At 41.9% G+C, this 18,783-nt stretch overlaps 1 protein-coding gene across 1 annotated transcript in view; it reads left to right on the plus strand.

Moving 5' to 3' along the window:
* LOC136017482 (mucin-5AC-like) overlaps positions 1-18,501 on the plus strand; it is a 51,244-nt gene extending 32,743 nt beyond the window's left edge. Inside the window, exons 32-50 of the mRNA XM_065685796.1 lie at positions 166-4,615; positions 4,831-5,054; positions 5,918-6,092; positions 6,265-6,515; positions 8,267-8,450; positions 8,799-8,997; positions 9,959-10,137; positions 10,361-10,430; positions 10,733-10,833; positions 11,187-11,218; positions 12,615-12,792; positions 13,486-13,590; positions 13,781-13,815; positions 14,178-14,300; positions 14,412-14,507; positions 15,159-15,287; positions 16,047-16,104; positions 16,665-16,770; positions 17,290-18,501. Coding sequence (XP_065541868.1) covers positions 166-4,615; positions 4,831-5,054; positions 5,918-6,092; positions 6,265-6,515; positions 8,267-8,450; positions 8,799-8,997; positions 9,959-10,137; positions 10,361-10,430; positions 10,733-10,833; positions 11,187-11,218; positions 12,615-12,792; positions 13,486-13,590; positions 13,781-13,815; positions 14,178-14,300; positions 14,412-14,507; positions 15,159-15,287; positions 16,047-16,104; positions 16,665-16,770; positions 17,290-17,515 — 6,921 coding nt within the window. The 3' untranslated portion in view covers positions 17,516-18,501. The remainder of the gene's footprint in view (positions 1-165; positions 4,616-4,830; positions 5,055-5,917; positions 6,093-6,264; positions 6,516-8,266; positions 8,451-8,798; positions 8,998-9,958; positions 10,138-10,360; positions 10,431-10,732; positions 10,834-11,186; positions 11,219-12,614; positions 12,793-13,485; positions 13,591-13,780; positions 13,816-14,177; positions 14,301-14,411; positions 14,508-15,158; positions 15,288-16,046; positions 16,105-16,664; positions 16,771-17,289) is intronic.
* The last annotated feature ends 282 nt before the right edge of the window (positions 18,502-18,783 follow it).

Genomic DNA, 18,783 nt, shown 5'->3' on the forward strand with positions numbered 1-18,783 from the left:
TGCTCGTGGAGCGAATGGTTCGACGTCGACTTCCCCTCCTCGGGGCCCAACCAGGGAGACTTCGAAACCTACCAGCGCATCCGCGCTGCCGGGAAGGAAGTCTGTCAACATCCAAAGGATATCGAGTGCCGGGCGGAGGACTACCCCGAGGTCTCCATCCAGGAGGTGGGACAGGTCGTGCAGTGCGACGTCCACTTTGGACTGGTGTGCAAGAACGAAGACCAGACTGGCAAGTCTAAGATGTGCCTCAACTACAGGATCCGCGTCCTCTGCTGCACCCCGAACTACAACTGCCCAAGCAGCACCTCCTTGCCAACCACCAGCCCTACCAGCACCATCACCCGCACCGTCCCAACATCCTCCAGTGTCACGACCTCCACCTCCACGTACCACTCCTCTACCACACAGCCCACCTCGTCAGAAATCATATCGCAAACCTACACCAGCACCAGCAGCCCCACACTGACACCCACCATTTACTACCCCAGCGTGACCTCCTCCACCACCGCCTGTGAGCCCGAGGTGTGCTCGTGGAGCGAATGGTTCGACGTTGACTTCCCCTCCTCGGGGCCCAACCAGGGAGACTTCGAAACCTACCAGCGCATCCGCGCCGCCGGGAAGGAAGTCTGTCAACATCCAAAGGATATCGAGTGCCGGGCGGAGGACTACCCCGAGGTCTCCATCCAGCAGGTGGGACAGGTCGTGCAGTGCGACGTCCACTTTGGACTGGTGTGCAAGAACGAAGACCAGACTGGCAAGTCTAAGATGTGCCTCAACTACAGGATCCGCGTCCTCTGCTGCACCCCGAACTACAACTGCCCAAGCAGCACCTCCTTGCCAACCACCAGCCCTACCAGCACCATCACCCGCACCGTCCCAACATCCTCCAGTGTCACGACCTCCACCTCCACGTACCACTCCTCTACCACGCAGCCCACCTCGTCAGAAATCATATCGCAAACCTACACCAGCACCAGCAGCCCCACACCGACACCCACCATTTACTACCCCAGCGTGACCTCCTCCACCACCGCCTGTGAGCCCGAGGTGTGCTCGTGGAGCGAATGGTTCGACGTCGACTTCCCCTCCTCGGGGCCCAACCAGGGAGACTTCGAAACCTACCAGCGCATCCGCGCCGCCGGGAAGGAAGTCTGTCAACATCCAAAGGATATCGAGTGCCGGGCGGAGGACTACCCCGAGGTCTCCATCCAGCAGGTGGGACAGGTCGTGCAGTGCGACGTCCACTTTGGACTGGTGTGCAAGAACGAAGACCAGACTGGCAAGTCTAAGATGTGCCTCAACTACAGGATCCGCGTCCTCTGCTGCACCCCGAACTACAACTGCCCAAGCAGCACCTCCTTGCCAACCACCAGCCCTACCAGCACCATCACCCGCACCGTCCCAACATCCTCCAGTGTCACGACCTCCACCTCCACGTACCACTCCTCTACCACGCAGCCCACCTCGTCAGAAATCATATCGCAAACCTACACCAGCACCAGCAGCCCCACACCGACACCCACCATTTACTACCCCAGCGTGACCTCCTCCACCACCGCCTGTGAGCCCGAGGTGTGCTCGTGGAGCGAATGGTTCGACGTCGACTTCCCCTCCTCGGGGCCCAACCAGGGAGACTTCGAAACCTACCAGCGCATCCGCGCCGCCGGGAAGGAAGTCTGTCAACATCCAAAGGATATCGAGTGCCGGGCGGAGGACTACCCCGAGGTCTCCATCCAGCAGGTGGGACAGGTCGTGCAGTGCGACGTCCACTTTGGACTGGTGTGCAAGAACGAAGACCAGACTGGCAAGTCTAAGATGTGCCTCAACTACAGGATCCGCGTCCTCTGCTGCACCCCGAACTACAACTGCCCAAGCAGCACCTCCTTGCCAACCACCAGCCCTACCAGCACCATCACCCGCACCGTCCCAACATCCTCCAGTGTCACGACCTCCACCTCCACGTACCACTCCTCTACCACGCAGCCCACCTCGTCAGAAATCATATCGCAAACCTACACCAGCACCAGCAGCCCCACACCGACACCCACCATTTACTACCCCAGCGTGACCTCCTCCACCACCGCCTGTGAGCCCGAGGTGTGCTCGTGGAGCGAATGGTTCGACGTCGACTTCCCCTCCTCGGGGCCCAACCAGGGAGACTTCGAAACCTACCAGCGCATCCGCGCCGCCGGGAAGGAAGTCTGTCAACATCCAAAGGATATCGAGTGCCGGGCGGAGGACTACCCCGAGGTCTCCATCCAGCAGGTGGGACAGGTCGTGCAGTGCGACGTCCACTTTGGACTGGTGTGCAAGAACGAAGACCAGACTGGCAAGTCTAAGATGTGCCTCAACTACAGGATCCGCGTCCTCTGCTGCACCCCGAACTACAACTGCCCAAGCAGCACCTCCTTGCCAACCACCACCCCTACCAGCACCATCACCCGCACCGTCCCAACATCCTCCAGTGTCACGACCTCCACCTCCACGTACCACTCCTCTACCACGCAGCCCACCTCGTCAGAAATCATATCGCAAACCTACACCAGCACCAGCAGCCCCACACCGACACCCACCATTTACTACCCCAGCGTGACCTCCTCCACCACCGCCTGTGAGCCCGAGGTGTGCTCGTGGAGCGAATGGTTCGACGTCGACTTCCCCTCCTCGGGGCCCAACCAGGGAGACTTCGAAACCTACCAGCGCATCCGCGCCGCCGGGAAGGAAGTCTGTCAACATCCAAAGGATATCGAGTGCCGGGCGGAGGACTACCCCGAGGTCTCCATCCAGCAGGTGGGACAGGTCGTGCAGTGCGACGTCCACTTTGGACTGGTGTGCAAGAACGAAGACCAGACTGGCAAGTCTAAGATGTGCCTCAACTACAGGATCCGCGTCCTCTGCTGCACCCCGAACTACAACTGCCCAAGCAGCACCTCCTTGCCAACCACCAGCCCTACCAGCACCATCACCCGCACCGTCCCAACATCCTCCAGTGTCACGACCTCCACCTCCACGTACCACTCCTTTACCACGCAGCCCACCTCGTCAGAAATCATATCACAAACCTACACCAGCACCAGCAGCCCCACACCGACACCCACCATTTACTACCCCAGCGTGACCTCCTCCACCACCGCCTGTGAGCCCGAGGTGTGCTCGTGGAGCGAATGGTTCGACGTCGACTTCCCCTCCTCGGGGCCCAACCAGGGAGACTTCGAAACCTACCAGCGCATCCATGCCGCCGGGAAGGAAGTCTGTCAACATCCAAAGGATATCGAGTGCCGGGCGGAGGACTACCCCGAGGTCTCCATCCAGGAGGTGGGACAGGTCGTGCAGTGCGACGTCCACTTTGGACTGGTGTGCAAGAACGAAGACCAGACTGGCAAATCTAAGATGTGCCTCAACTACAGGATCCGCGTCCTCTGCTGCACCCCGAACTACAACTGCCCAAGCAGCACCTCCTTGCCAACCACCAGCCCTACCAGCACCATCACCCGCACCGTCCCAACATCCTCCAGTGTCACGACCTCCACCTCCACGTACCACTCCTCTACCACGCAGCCCACCTCGTCAGAAATCATATCGCAAACCTACACCAGCACCAGCAGCCCCACACCGACACCCACCATTTACTACCCCAGCGTGACCTCCTCCACCACCGCCTGTGAGCCCGAGGTGTGCTCGTGGAGCGAATGGTTCGACGTCGACTTCCCCTCCTCGGGGCCCAACCAGGGAGACTTCGAAACCTACCAGCGCATCCGCGCCGCCGGGAAGGAAGTCTGTCAACATCCAAAGGATATCGAGTGCCGGGCGGAGGACTACCCCGAGGTCTCCATCCAGCAGGTGGGACAGGTCGTGCAGTGCGACGTCCACTTTGGACTGGTGTGCAAGAACGAAGACCAGACTGGCAAGTCTAAGATGTGCCTCAACTACAGGATCCGCGTCCTCTGCTGCACCCCGAACTACAACTGCCCAAGCAGCACCTCCTTGCCAACCACCAGCCCTACCAGCACCATCACCCGCACCGTCCCAACATCCTCCAGTGTCACGACCTCCACCTCCACGTACCACTCCTTTACCACGCAGCCCACCTCGTCAGAAATCATATCACAAACCTACACCAGCACCAGCAGCCCCACACCGACACCCACCATTTACTACCCCAGCGTGACCTCCTCCACCACCGCCTGTGAGCCCGAGGTGTGCTCGTGGAGCGAATGGTTCGACGTCGACTTCCCCTCCTCGGGGCCCAACCAGGGAGACTTCGAAACCTACCAGCGCATCCATGCCGCCGGGAAGGAAGTCTGTCAACATCCAAAGGATATCGAGTGCCGGGCGGAGGACTACCCCGAGGTCTCCATCCAGGAGGTGGGACAGGTCGTGCAGTGCGACGTCCACTTTGGACTGGTGTGCAAGAACGAAGACCAGACTGGCAAATCTAAGATGTGCCTCAACTACAGGATCCGCGTCCTCTGCTGCACCCCGAACTACAACTGCCCAAGCAGCACCTCCTTGCCAACCATCAGTCTCACTACCAGTAGTGCCACATCTGAATCTTCTTCTACCCCTATAGCAACACCATGTTTCTGCAAAACTGGCAGTGGTATTTTTTCACCTGGTTAGTTCATAATTTGTTATCATTCAGTATATATATTATTTATTTATTTGGTTTTTTATTTAATTACAAGGAAATTTTTTATTTTAGTATAGTCAGAAATTGGAAGGTGTTTTTTTTTTTTTTTTTTTGCTTTGTTCCTCAGTTTTGGAACTTTCTTTAAATGTCTGTGGGGTTTTTTTTTGTTTCTTAACTTCATTTGCTTATTTTTTATTCAGGTGAAGTGATTTACAACCGCACGGATAGTGACGGATGTAGATTTTATGCCATCTGTAGTGCAACATGTACTGTTAAAAGACACATTGTGGATTGTAACGTTCCTACTCCTGTAACTACTACTTCTCCTGAATGGTCTACCATAACAACAACAGTTCCTGTGCCTACAACTTCTGGAAGACTTCCTTTTCCTGGTTGCATTTCTGCTACTTACCCTCCCCTTCAAGTATGTCTTTTCTGTGTTATGTTATGATTGCTGAATTAAAATCAATGATAAGTTGATACCAGAAAGTAACATTTTGTAGTTTTTAAGTTTTAAATGTGCAGGTTACCAGTATAAGCATTTCTCATTGTGAGCGATATAAATGACATAAAATTCCATGTGCCTTCTTTATTATTTTTTTTCACACTGAGAAATCAAGCTACATTTATCTTTTATAATTACTTTTGTAGTAGTAAAACACTTTCTGATGCACTGTGTTGCATAAATAAGAAGTCTTCTTTCTGAAATAATAGAGGGAGTTTTCTTGTACATTTTGTTTCTTCACTAAATAGGATAATGTAAGCTACTGTGGAGGCTTGTATGAATTTCTCTTCTGCCTTATCGCCTCTATTTCTTCACACACATTTTTTTTTATAGTGATGGTCTGTGCTGATACTGAAGTACAATTACATAGCTAATATCAGTTAACATCAGGGACATCAATTCCCTTAACTTATGACCTATCTCCCTAGACTTCAGAAGAGGTCTCCATGTGGAATTAGTTTTCCTATCTCCTTTAGCTTTAAAATAATTAAATTGTGTAGAATATTGACGAACTCGTAATATCAGTGAATATTTTAATTTTAGTCTTTCCTTCAGATTTTGAAACCAGAACACCTTCTGATCCTCTGTATCATGGTCATAATTAAGAATACCTCTGGTAAACATTACAAATCATTAGCATCACAAATTTAAGAAAAATAACACATATTGTCTTCCTTTCCAACACCACCGTTACTGGAAACAATATACCACTAAATTAAAAATATGAGTAGAGTTCATATATGTTTGCAAATTCCTAACAGCAATTTTTGGTCATTTTGCAGCCTGGACAAAGATACAAATTATCCAACTGTACAGAACTCATCTGTAAGGGAGACAACAAGGTAGAAGTAATTCCAACGCACTGCCCACCTGTAAAGGAAATTACCTGTGCAAACAAATATCCAGCGATACTGGTACCTGATGAAAATGGCTGCTGTTATCATTATGAATGTCAATGTAAGCACCAGTAGATAAAGGAAAAATATGTTTTTAAAAAAACAAACAGATTATATGGGCATTTTGTCTTCTTAGGGTTCCTCTTAAATTGTAGTATATTCAGTTCAGTTTCTAAATTCTTTCTTCTACATTAATTTTCATGTTAATCTTCTAAATGTTTTCTCTCTACCAGGTGTGTGTAGTGGATGGGGTGATCCTCATTATATTACTTTTGATGGAACCTACTATACTTTCCTTGAAAACTGTACTTACGTCCTGGTGAAACAGATTGTGCCTAAATACGACAACTTCCGTGTTTACATTGACAATTATTACTGCGATTCAGAAGATGGACTTTCCTGTCCTAAATCCATTATTATTTTCTATAAATCTGCAGAAGTGCTGCTGACCCGTAAACTCATGAATGGTGTGATGACCAATGTGGTAAAATATACACTTTTTAATTTCTCTACCTTTTGCAAAAAAGAAATAAGGTCCACAGGCCTTGCTGATTCTAATTTGAAATACGGTCTGTTAGAATACTGCATCATGGAGGTGATGAGGGTAGAGGGTATCATAGAATAGTCTGGGTTTTAGGGACCTTAAAGATCATTTAGTTCCAACTCCCCTGCCATGGGTAGGGAGACCTTTCACCAGACCCGGTTGCCCAAAGTGCCATTCAAACTGGCCTTGAACACTGCCAGGTATGGGGCATCCACAGCTTCTCTGGGCAACCTGTTCCAGTGTCTCTCCACCCTCATAGTGAAGAATGTTTTCTTAATATCTAATCTAAATCTACCCTCTGTCAGCTTAATACCTTTTCCATTTGTCATGACACTACATGCCCTTGTAAAAGTCCCTCTCTAGATTTTTTTTTTTGTAGGTATTAAGAAAAAGAAGTTCCTAAGGAAAAAATATCAGAAACAACTTAGCACTACCCAGATATGAATTTTTTATGTGCATTTACATGTACACATAAGTAACACTAGGAAACAGACTAATACAGCTGACAGAGAAGTCAGGAAGAATGCTTATACAGGTGCTTGATTTGTGTTTAATGAAAACCAGCATATTGTGGCATTGACTTATATAAACAAACATATTATTAAGAAACATGAATGCAAAACAAGTCACAAGTGTGATTTTCCTCTCATGCTGAAGACAGGTTTGCATCCCTTATCAGTGGGATGACTAGGGACTGTTTCCTCTCTATAGGGAACTTCAGACATCAGAGCCATGATATGATTCCCCTTCCAATTCCCTGCTGGGAAGAGAAGTGTAGCTGAAGTAAAGAGGTGACCAGGAGTGTCACTTCACCTTCATGATTCTAAAGTAGTTCTGGCAAGTCATTGAAAATGAAAAGTCAGTCTCACTCCTATACTGGGGAATTTACTAATCAATCAGGAAACACAAAGAGGTGGGAGGGAAAGTCTGTCTCAGTATGCACTCTTCCTCTACAAAGCCATGCCACATTTTCCTTACCTACAGTCAGAAAGGCATGCTGAAACAACTAGTCCAGTGATTCCTTGTGAAAGAAAAAGTAACCAGCAATTTTAACTCTTACTTTATCCCAATTCAATGAGAAAAAATTGCAGAATAACTCCTGACAAAAAGTTATCAGGCAAATATATCCATGTCCATCAGCTCATATAAGATACAGGCTGCAAATGAAACAGCTTATATTAACAAATAAATATAACTACTACATAAAACTGACACCAGAGACATACTACTTAATTTTGAATTCAGACAACTTTTCCAGTGCCTAACAACAGGTAGTATAGGGACAGTGTGATTCTGCAGCAAAGTTATTCTAAAATAATGGCAGAAATATTTATGTAGTTAAAGAAAACTACCACTCATTTTCAAATGAAAAATGTTTATAGTACACAAAACTATGAGAGATACAAAGTACTTGGATTTAGAATGTGTGCATTAGCACACAATCTACACAAACACAGTACACAGAGGCCACTTAGATTATTACCATACTCTAGGTATACAACAATACAAGCTGACATATCAATGCATATATATGCTATTATTGTGATGGCAATGGGCATTGGATGGGATGCACAACAATATGGAGTTATGTATGAAGATGAAGGTTAGAAAATACATTAGTTAAAACAATCAGGCAGAAGCAGTGCTTACTCTGAAGTTGTGTTGTGTTGTTTTTTTAACCCTGCATTCAGATGTACTTCAACCACAAGATTGTCAAACCAGGCTTCAAAAAAGATGGTATTTCTTTCTCAACACTTGGCATCAACATGATTGTTGAAATACCAGAGATTGGTGCAACCATCACCTTTAGTGGGCTGATTTTCTCTGTGAAACTCCCCTACAGCAAATTTGGCAACAACACCGAAGGACAGTGTGGTAAGACAGATGCGCTAACTTAAGGTGGAACTATTTCCCCACCCTCATAATTGGCAGAAGTATGGAAGTAAAATGGAAATAAAAAGTCTTCTACTTCTGTAGGATCAAAAGTTCAATATTTCAGCAACCTATTTTCTTTTTCTTTGGGGCTCGGGTTTTAGGTTTGTTTGGTTTTCCCTAACCTAAATTAAAGCTCATATAACTGATATAACTGTAAAGAAAGCAATCCCTACAAAGCAAGGCACCTTATACACTTCATGAACATATTTCTAAACGTGGTATCAGCGCAATAATGCACTGTGCATGTTTGATGTTGTTTATGAGACTTACATATCTTATGTCTTACAGGAACATGTACAAACAATAAAGCAGATGAATGCCGCTTACCAAATGGTAAGATCATTTCTTCCTGTCCCCAAATGGCTCATCACTGGATTGTTGATAACAACAAGTCATGCCATGGAGTACCAATACCACCAGTTGTAACTACACCTCCACCAAAGCCTCACTGTGGAACACCTTCTCTTTGCAAGCTTATCTGGAGCAAGTAAGAAAAAAACCTGACTGAATTCACTCTTTCTAGATAAAATTCAGTATCTTACAGGAAGAGTAAGAACTATAGCCCTAGTATGTGAAAAAAAGCTGAAAATGTCAGCTAAATTACAGGATATGTATAGTAAAAGGCCTTTGCAAAGAAACTCCTCTCCTTTGATGACTTCCATGACAAAGATAACTGAGCAAGGAGAGGTAAAGTCAGAAATTCAGGGATGCAGCAAGCACTAAATCCATACTTCCTGAGTTGCAATTACACAGATATATGCTATCTTCCTTCCTTCCTTCCTCCCCCCCTGCTCTCCAGGTTATGTTCACTCACTCTAGTTATACTATTAAGTAAATTTGAAGTGGGCCTTCAGTACAATCCGTAAAGAATCTGGTTACCATTCAAGTTAACAGAGCAGACAGAAATATCCCAGCCAAAAAACTTCCATCATTATTTGTACATTTAATGTAAAACATGGAGCCCCAAAAGCACAAAGGGTTACTCCCTACCCTATTTCTTATGCGAGCTCTGAAGAAAGCTTTTTTTTTTCGGCTGGGTCACTTATGTAGGCCCTTTTATAGATGCTTGCTGTAGTGTCTAAGTTTCAAGTTATTTTTGTCAGTTTTTTCTCTCAGCTACTTTTATCATCCATTTTTCCTCAATATGATGCAGTTGCATTTTCACAAAATTTCTGATGTCAGACTGATGAAAAGATCCATACACACATAGAAACACTATGACCATTAGCCTCTTTAGGAAAAAACCAAAAAATGGAGCTTCAAATTTCCAAACCTTTCATGTCCTGAATCTATCTATCTCCCAGATTACTGCCATTCTTAGGGTCTTGTTTCTTGCAATACACTCCTTGAAGTAGAAAGTCATGTGCTATTACATCTGGAAAGTGCTTTCTGACAGCAGATTTTATATATATTTTATATAAGGGGGTTGGTTTCTTTTCTGTCTGCAGGATTTTTGCAGAATGCCATGCTGTAATACCACCAGAACCATTTTTCAAAGGATGTGTCTTTGATGGATGTCGTATAGCTGATGAATCCATGCAGTGCTCTAGTTTGGAGATATATGCTACAGAGTGTGCTGCTAGAGGTATCTGCATTGACTGGAGAGGAAAGACCAACAATACATGCTGTAAGTATTGCAGAACTCAAAAACATGTGTGTGTGAGAAATGGCAGTACTTAGTGTTTTCAGTAAACACATCTTACATCTAACACTTGACTACTGCCTAAAAACATACAGCAACATCCTTACTCACAGAAGCTGCATATGAAGAAGGCAAAGCTGTAATCATTTTTGCTTTAAAAATGCATGCACTGTCAATTTTTGATCTTTTTTCTTCCTTTTCCATACAGCATACAACTGTCCATCAAGCTTGGTATACAAGCCATGTGGACCCATTAATCCTGCTACCTGTGATCCAAGGTACGGAAAGACAAAAAAATTGTTTAAGGTTGTTCTGGGCATTTTTTTCCCCTATTTTTATACAACTACTTTCCTTAGAAAATTTAGTTACTTCATAATGAAATGTCTTGTGACTTTTTGACATTTTTCCAAGATTTAAAAATATGTTAGCTCTATGAATATGCACTTCTTGTTGAACTGCAGAAAATATAAAGTTTTTGTCTCCCTTTTATCTGACATGTCAACCTTTTACATGTGCTGCTCTCTATCCTGCTTCAGTGCAAAAATGTTGTACTCAAATATACACATTCCTCACATTCTAGCTTTGTTGAGCTTCCTGGCTATGGAGTAACTGAAGGATGTTTCTGTCCTGAAGGAAAGACACTCATGAGTAAAGATAGCAACATCTGTGTCTCTGAATGCTGTAAGTATCTGTAGCTAGTCTGGGGAATAGACATCCAGATCGATAGCCAGGAGGTCTGTGTTCTACTGCCATCTTCTACATGGTCAGATCATGGGTCAATCAACTACTTGAAGCTTCTTTATCCTCCTCATCTAAAAATTGAATGATAATATTACTCTTTTTATCTTCCTTCTTTACATGAGGCTTATCAAGATGGTAGAGTTCTACATTTCAGAAGAACAAGTCTGCGTATTCATTTTCTTGTTAGTTTTATCTTCACAGTATTTCTATTTGAAACTGCACAGATTTACTCTTTTATGTCAGTTTTCAGTGATGTAAATCTTTATTCCTTTTTTTTTTTTTTTTTCCTCCAGCTTGCAGGGAACCAAATGGAGTATCCAGATGGGTAAGTGTCACAATCAGTGTGGTTTATAAAGCACAGACAAATAAAGCAAAAGTATATTTAGCATTTCATGAAGTTTTGCTTATGCTGGGGAAAATTTTTAGGGTTTGTTCAAATGTTCATTCCCATTTAGTCTTAACTGGGAGTGTGTCGTGGTTTAAACCCAGCTGGCAGCTAAGTACCACACAGCCACTTGCTCACACCCCTGTTGGGATGGGGAGGAGAATAAAAAGAATGTAGACCCCACGGGCTGAGATAAGAACAGTTTAATAACTCAAGTACAATATACTACTACTAATAATAAAAATAATGATGAGGGAAATCACAAGGGGAGAGAATATAAAACCAAAAGGAGAAAGGAAAAGAATAAACACAAGTGATGCACAATACAATTGCTCACCACCCGCCGAGCAATACCCAGCCTGACCAGAGCATGGTATCTCTCCCAGTTTATATACTGGGCATGACATACTGTGGTACAGAATACTGCTGTGGCTAGTTTGGGTCAGATGTCCTGTCTCTGCTCCCTCACGGCTTTTCATGGCCCTCCTCACTGGCAGAGCACAAGAAACAGAAAAGTCCTTGCTCAGGGTAGGTGCTACTTAGCAACAACTAAAACATGGGTGTGTTATCAGCATTGTTCTCAAGACTAAAGCCAAAACACAGCACAGCACCAGCTAGTAGGAAGAAAATTAACTCTATCCCAGCCAAAACCAGGACAGGGTGCCAGAGCAGAAACCACATTATTCCCTTAGAAAAACTAACAGTAAATTAGGTGATATTCTTTCAATAATCCACCTCACATAATTAAAAAATAAATAATTTAAAAAAAGACAAAGAGAAAAAAACCCCCAAACCACTAGATGGTAGTAGTGGAACTTTGGCATATGCGCTGCTTTTGTTTCTACAAGTTTGGCTCCCTACAGTTACTAGGTATGAATGGACAGATATATAGCAAAGTTTACCTGTTGATTGATAACGTTGATAGTCTGTATTCTAAATTCCTCAGCTGCACACAAGTTACAGAAATTTCCCTCTGTAACCTAATATGTAAATGAGTATGTCATATGATAATTTCTTATTCAAAAATGCATACAAAGCTCAATCACTTCTCCTTTAGACCTTTTATATCCCCCATACTAACACTACTAATAAATATAAAGTGACAGATATGTAAACATACTCAAAACCTTCAGTGGCTTCCAGTAATTCCCTCCTTAGCTTTAGTTTGAAGGTTTTCTACAGAATCTAAAAATATTAGGAAGATGAAAAGGTTGATGCAATCAGGTATCACTGTACCCATGAATACGTTAACAAGAAGCAAAATTTTGGTTTAAATTTTTAGATAACTTTTTCTTTCTTCTTTTTTTTTTTTTTTTTTTTTTCCTTTTTTATATAGCCAGGAGAAAAATGGATGAAAGATTGTCAGGAATGTGTCTGTGACAAATATACTCTTAAAGTGCACTGCAAAAAACACAAGTGTTCCTTGACACAGCAAGTATTTTGTGATGAACCAGGTTATATGCCTGTTCAAACACAGATACCAGAAGACCCATGTTGTACGAGGACTGAGTGCTGTAAGTGCTTAGATCTTTATCGTGGGGAATATATTTTTTAGGCATGGGTAATATAATTTTGGGCAACTACAGCAATAATTTCTCATTTTTTTAATACCCTCTACTGATTTCATGCTGCTTTTCTCCCTCATCCCATTTGTAAGTACCTTAAGTACCTTCTTGCAGAGCATTTACTAGATGCTTGAAGAGGACAAATTCAAAGATGAAAAGATTGTCCATAGTTAGACACAGAAAAGTATCTGGAAATCTTCTATTATTCAACACTGGAAACTTTTAAAGCTGCTACCACCTAAAAAAAAATATTCAAAAGCTATTTAAAGCATTTTCTGCAAAGACCAGTTAAAAAAAAAAATAAATAAAAAGTCTTGAACATTTAAAAATTGCTCAAGAAAGTTCCTTAATATTTGAGAGTCATCAGATTTCCCAACTGAAAAAAATTTCTCTTTGGAAATACCTCTTCCTAGGAATCACCACTTTATCATTGTCAAACAACACTTTGCTTTACAAATGTTATGCAAATGCCCATTCAACTTAAAATAGCTGGGCAAATATACTGACTTAGTCATTAAACTAGCTTGTGTAAACACACCGTATTTGCTCCATAGGACAAATTCTGAAGTTCATGCAAAACAAGATTACTTTTGTTTAAAAATTCTGAGTTCATTATTTTCTGTATTGTCTTTCATTATACAGACTGCAACACTAGCCTCTGCCCTGAGGTCACACACCAGTGCTTAGAAGGACAGGAAGTAGTCACAACAATGCAGCCTGGAAAATGCTGTCCTACCTTTGAATGCAGTAAGTACTATGCACCTTCTTCATGTGCTATTCACAGCTAAATTTTTCTAAGTTGATGAATACAAGAAAATTGAAAAATATGCAAATTATCTGTGTTTTCATATTGGGCCAACAAAGCAGCAGGTTTTTCACATACTTCTTTTCCTAAAACTTACACCTCTATGACACCATCTTTCTTCCTTCTTTACAGGACATGGCTGTGTAGTCAATGAAACCTACTACGCAGTAAGTACACAGAGTAACTCAGTACATGAATACATTTTCACACAGGTTCACAATGCAATGTTTTTAAGACTCTTACCATGAACCATATTTTGCAGAAAGGCCTGAGATAAAACATCATTAATAATTTAATCAAGGTCAGGATATCAACACCCTCCCTATAAGCAAAAGCCTTTTTTGCTCTCCTTTCTACATTAGCAGAATTTAATTCCAAAATTGGTATTGCTAACAACAGAAACTCTGCTTAAATAAATTAAACAAATTGTGTTTAACGATAAGTTCAGCTTTGTATTGTCTGTGATGTACATACACAAAGTTACTTGTTTTTACTGACTAAAAATAACTGTTTTTCTAACTTCCCCCAGCCTGGAGCTGTCATTCCATCAGGCTCCTGTGAAGAATGCACCTGCTCTGAATCCTCTCACTCAAGCCCCCACCAGCCTATTGTCAAGTGCAAGCCAGTTATCTGTGACACATACTGCCCAGTGGTGAGTGCTCTTTTGCTGTCAGCAATTCCTACCCCACTCAGCTCAAATATCCACCAGTTAAGGTCAGTGCCCTCACCCTATGCCATTTCCTTTCTATTTCTTTCAAAACAGGGTTATAAGTATACAAAGAAACCTGGAGAGTGCTGTGGCACATGCAAGGCAGCGGCTTGTATATTGACTGTAGGAGACATTACACGCGTGCTCCAGGTAACTACCCCCAGTTTAGTTCAATTTTGGTGAACTCTGGTAGTCTTTCACTCTTTCCTCTCCTTGTCTTTTAGTCACATTTATTTACTGAATCTTTCCTCATGTTAGACAAATGCTTATTCAGGCAAGGAACAGACTACCTCACACAGCTTGAACAAGTACCCTGAGCCATGTAACTCCAGTTCTAACTCAGACTTCTGGAAGCAACTGTGATATTTAACGATGGCTTTCAGAAATCAACACGGAAAAATATATGGGTGAAAGCAGTGGGCCTTTATTCGCCTTCATCTCTGAAAATACAGCATCCATTTTGCTCAAAGGATAATTTTATGTGGGCAGACAGTATTCTGCTCCAGACAGTCAATCTCAAAATAGCTTAGAGATTTAGGACAGGAGGAGTCAGTGAAGTCAGCAGAAATTCTGCCATGTATCTGAATGAACATACCCATAAATTCTGATGACAAAACCACTGACACACAAGTTGTTCTTTCCAAATGAGTCCACATATTTATCCTATTCACACAAAAAGCATGTCCATATACACATAAAAATACGTCCTTTTCACCTGGTTAATGAAAAAAACTCAGAGTAGTATATGACAAGTAGCTGTCAACTGAAATTGATTATTCACTAATTTTTAACTACTTTCAGGTTGGAGAACTCTGGAACCCACCTACTGATAACTGTACAACTTACACATGTGAAAAAAATGATGACCAGTTCATTCAAGTTGTCTTACAGAAAAGCTGTCCTCCCTTTAACCCTGATGACTGTGATCCAGTAAGTTGTCTTCTACTAGTTCTCATGTTTGAAAAGGTTGTAGTGATAGAAGCATCATGATGTCCAAGGAAAATACCTAGCAGATGCATCACATAGTATGATTTCAATCACTCTGAATCTGGTCCCCATTAAATTTCATTTCAGAAAAGCAAATTAAAATTACAATGGGTAATATATATCAATCCTTACCAAGGACTAGGTACAGCATAGTGTCTTGGATTCCTAAATGTGTCAGGTGACCTAGAAGCAACAATCTTATTGAAAAATGATGAGATTTTTATTCCTAAATTATTTACAATTATAAATTATTTCTTAGAATTCATTTACTGAGAGCAAAGGTGAAGGAAAATAAACCCTTTCAGTTCACAACATCATTTGACAGATTAAAACCAGCCCCACACATCTGGGGAATCAGTTATTTCATTAATTGCATTACCCTGTCTGACATAATCATCTGTATGATTTGGATCACTCAAATATCCCACATGTGTTACAACTTGCATTTCTGAAATTCTACTACTCAACAACCCAACTCTGACAACAGCAAAGCAGTTCTGGCTCCCCTCAATGTCAGCTTTCAAAGAACTCTTATTAATATTGAAGTAATTATGTGCCCTTAATATTTAGCCTTGTTGAAATTAGATTCCATGTGAGTACAAAAAAAATTCTGGTGCCAGAGAAACTTAGGAACCAAGAGAAGTCTCTGCTTTAGTATATAGATATGAAACTTGAGCATCTTTTTCTGTTTTCCTACTCAAGGATGACATTAAACTATCTGATGATGGCTGCTGTAAAGAATGCCAAGTAAAACTAAAGAGTAAGTAATGACCCTTCTGTTAAAAGTAATGTTAATATGTGCCTTATTAGGTATATTAGTCCATCTTGCATGAAGAGGTGAACAGACCTAGTTTGGGACCACAGCCTCACACTGAGGGGAGAAAGAAAAAAAAAAAAGGAATCCAGCATTCACTTTAGGGCCTTGAAAAACATGGTTGTGGTGAACTATCCCATCCCCTACTGTCAAGTGTTAGCCTTTTCATTGGAACAAGAGGACTGTAACTATTCTCCACCTTTCATAGGTACATTCTCTTTAAGGAAGAATGAAAAGCCAGTCCTGGGAGGTGTGTGTGCATTGAGCAGTTGCCATAGTGCTGCTCTTTGTTTCTGCATCTTGCATCAAAGCTGCATAAGAAAAAAGGAATTTTTCATTCATTGATAATACAATCAGCAAGTCATTAAGGACTGCACTGTGATCTTATTTCCTATTTTAGCTCCATCCACCTCAGTTTTCTGCTAAAAGCTGTCTGTCATACACAAATAACTATTTATAAGCACATGTACTTTAACCTATTTTACCTTGGTTTGTGACAACCTCAGGTTGTATGAAGCACAATACTACTACGGTAATCAAATATCATGGATGTGTATCTCCTGCACCAGTTGAGATGGCATACTGTGAAGGGAGCTGTGATGCTTACTCACGGTAAGTGGTATAAAAAGATAATTGTGGTCTCTTGTTTTCTACTCTTTACACTAGTTACATAAAGAAAACCACAGGTAGTTAGGTTCAACATCTACCCAGTCATCAGCTGTTTCCATTGTTCTAATAAGAATTTTTAACAGACTTGACGTTGTACTAGCTTAATTACCTCAAGACTTACAATGTTTGAACAGCTTCTTCAGTGTCATAGTGAAGAGACCTGAGTTTTGATTTTCCTCATGTAAAAGTGAGGTTATTTGTTTCTCACTATTCTCTCATTTTGTACTATTTTACTGTGTAATCTGGATTAATTAATTTACTTTTTCTGGGCCTTAAGGAAGAGCTAAATCCATACATTTTTACAGTGAGGAGCAACTTTTATTTCACCACAATACTGTAAGAATGGTAATATTGAGCAATAGTTCCACACAACTTCTGGTTATATTTAATAATGGGTGAGAGGGGCAGTGGTATTTCTAACATAATTTCTGATTCTTTCTCTTTTGCTGGTTTTGCAATCAGATATTCTCCAGAGGCAAATATGATGGAACATAAATGCTCATGCTGTCAAGAAATCAAGACCAGCCAAAGAAAAGTGACTCTCATGTGCAGTGACGGAACCTACCTTGATCACTCATACACCTATGTGGATAAATGCAGCTGTGTGAGCACTGAGTGCATTTCCCAAGTCAGCACCCAACAGGCAACAAACCAGATGAAGACCTCTCAGGAACAAGCAAATGTCTAAAATTAGAACTAGAGAAAAGTCATCAAACAAGGGTTGAATGTAAGACTAAAAAAGAAAAACTGAAAAAACACAAAAGTGTCAAAAGCAGCTAAAATTTTGGATGAACATACGATATTTTCTGCATATAAACTCAATATGACTGTCTACATTATTTCAGTTTTCGTTGCTAATTTATCTCCTATTGTTTTTCATGTGTTTTCTTTTACGCCTTGAGAGGTACAGCATAAAGTCATTTTGACATTTCCTGCTAGTTTGTTTGTCTTCTGAGAAGTGCTGTACTGTTAAGACTGAAAGCTAGATTTACACTTGCACGAGTCTGTTATGAGAACAGCATTCTTTTTTGGCTTGAAGCTTGCCTGTGATGGCATAACACGGACACTTGACAATATCTAATATGTCCGTTACTGTAGGCTGACCTTTTTAATAACACTTTCATTCCAGTTCATTGACACAAATCAAAAGCTAAAGTCCAGAAAACAAACAAAACCAGGGAAAACTGTACCTCTCTGTTTCTGTAGTATTTTTTTTGCATTAAGGAAAACTTAGACTGCAGAAAGCTATATCTTCCCAAAACTATAAACTTTAACATTTTGAAAAATTTATAAGGGCATATTTCCTTATATATTCTCATAAGAAAAAGAACTCTTATCATGAGAAGCTGCTGCACACTACACTTTGTTTACATAACACCATCATCATGGTAACTGTATGAAAATATGGAATTTTTTTGTTTGTGATTAACTGTTTACAGAAGTATACATATATATATATATTTTTGCCAAGAGGGCATATGAAGGATTTTTGTAAACAAATAATAATAATAATAATAATAATAATAATAATAATAATTGTAAATTCTTTCCTAAGAAGCTTTTAAAAGTTGAACCATTGCTATTTATTTTGTTTTTGGAAAATTGATTTATTGGGTCATTACTTTCAGAATTAATAATATCCCATTTCTTAGTCTTAGTCATGTTATCTGGGTGTGGCATATTTTTGTCTTGTTTTTTTTTTTTTTGAAATATTTTTTTCCTTATGAAAAAGTAATGATGATTAATAAATTTTAAGCATTTTACAAAATGCCTTCTTTGACTTTTCGCTGAATCCCTCCCATGAGAGTTGCTGGCCCCATCAAACATTTGCTTTCCATCCTACTACAGCCATTTCTCAACATCTCCAGGTTAAAAGTCAATCTAGACTGTAGTACCTCACCCTCTACAGAGCTTTGATACTGCTTGTAATGAGAGGCACTTAAAAGCAAATACTGA

The sequence above is a fragment of the Lathamus discolor genome, chromosome 6 (assembly GCF_037157495.1).
Source record: "Lathamus discolor isolate bLatDis1 chromosome 6, bLatDis1.hap1, whole genome shotgun sequence".
NCBI classification, from domain to species: Eukaryota; Metazoa; Chordata; class Aves; order Psittaciformes; family Psittacidae; genus Lathamus; species Lathamus discolor.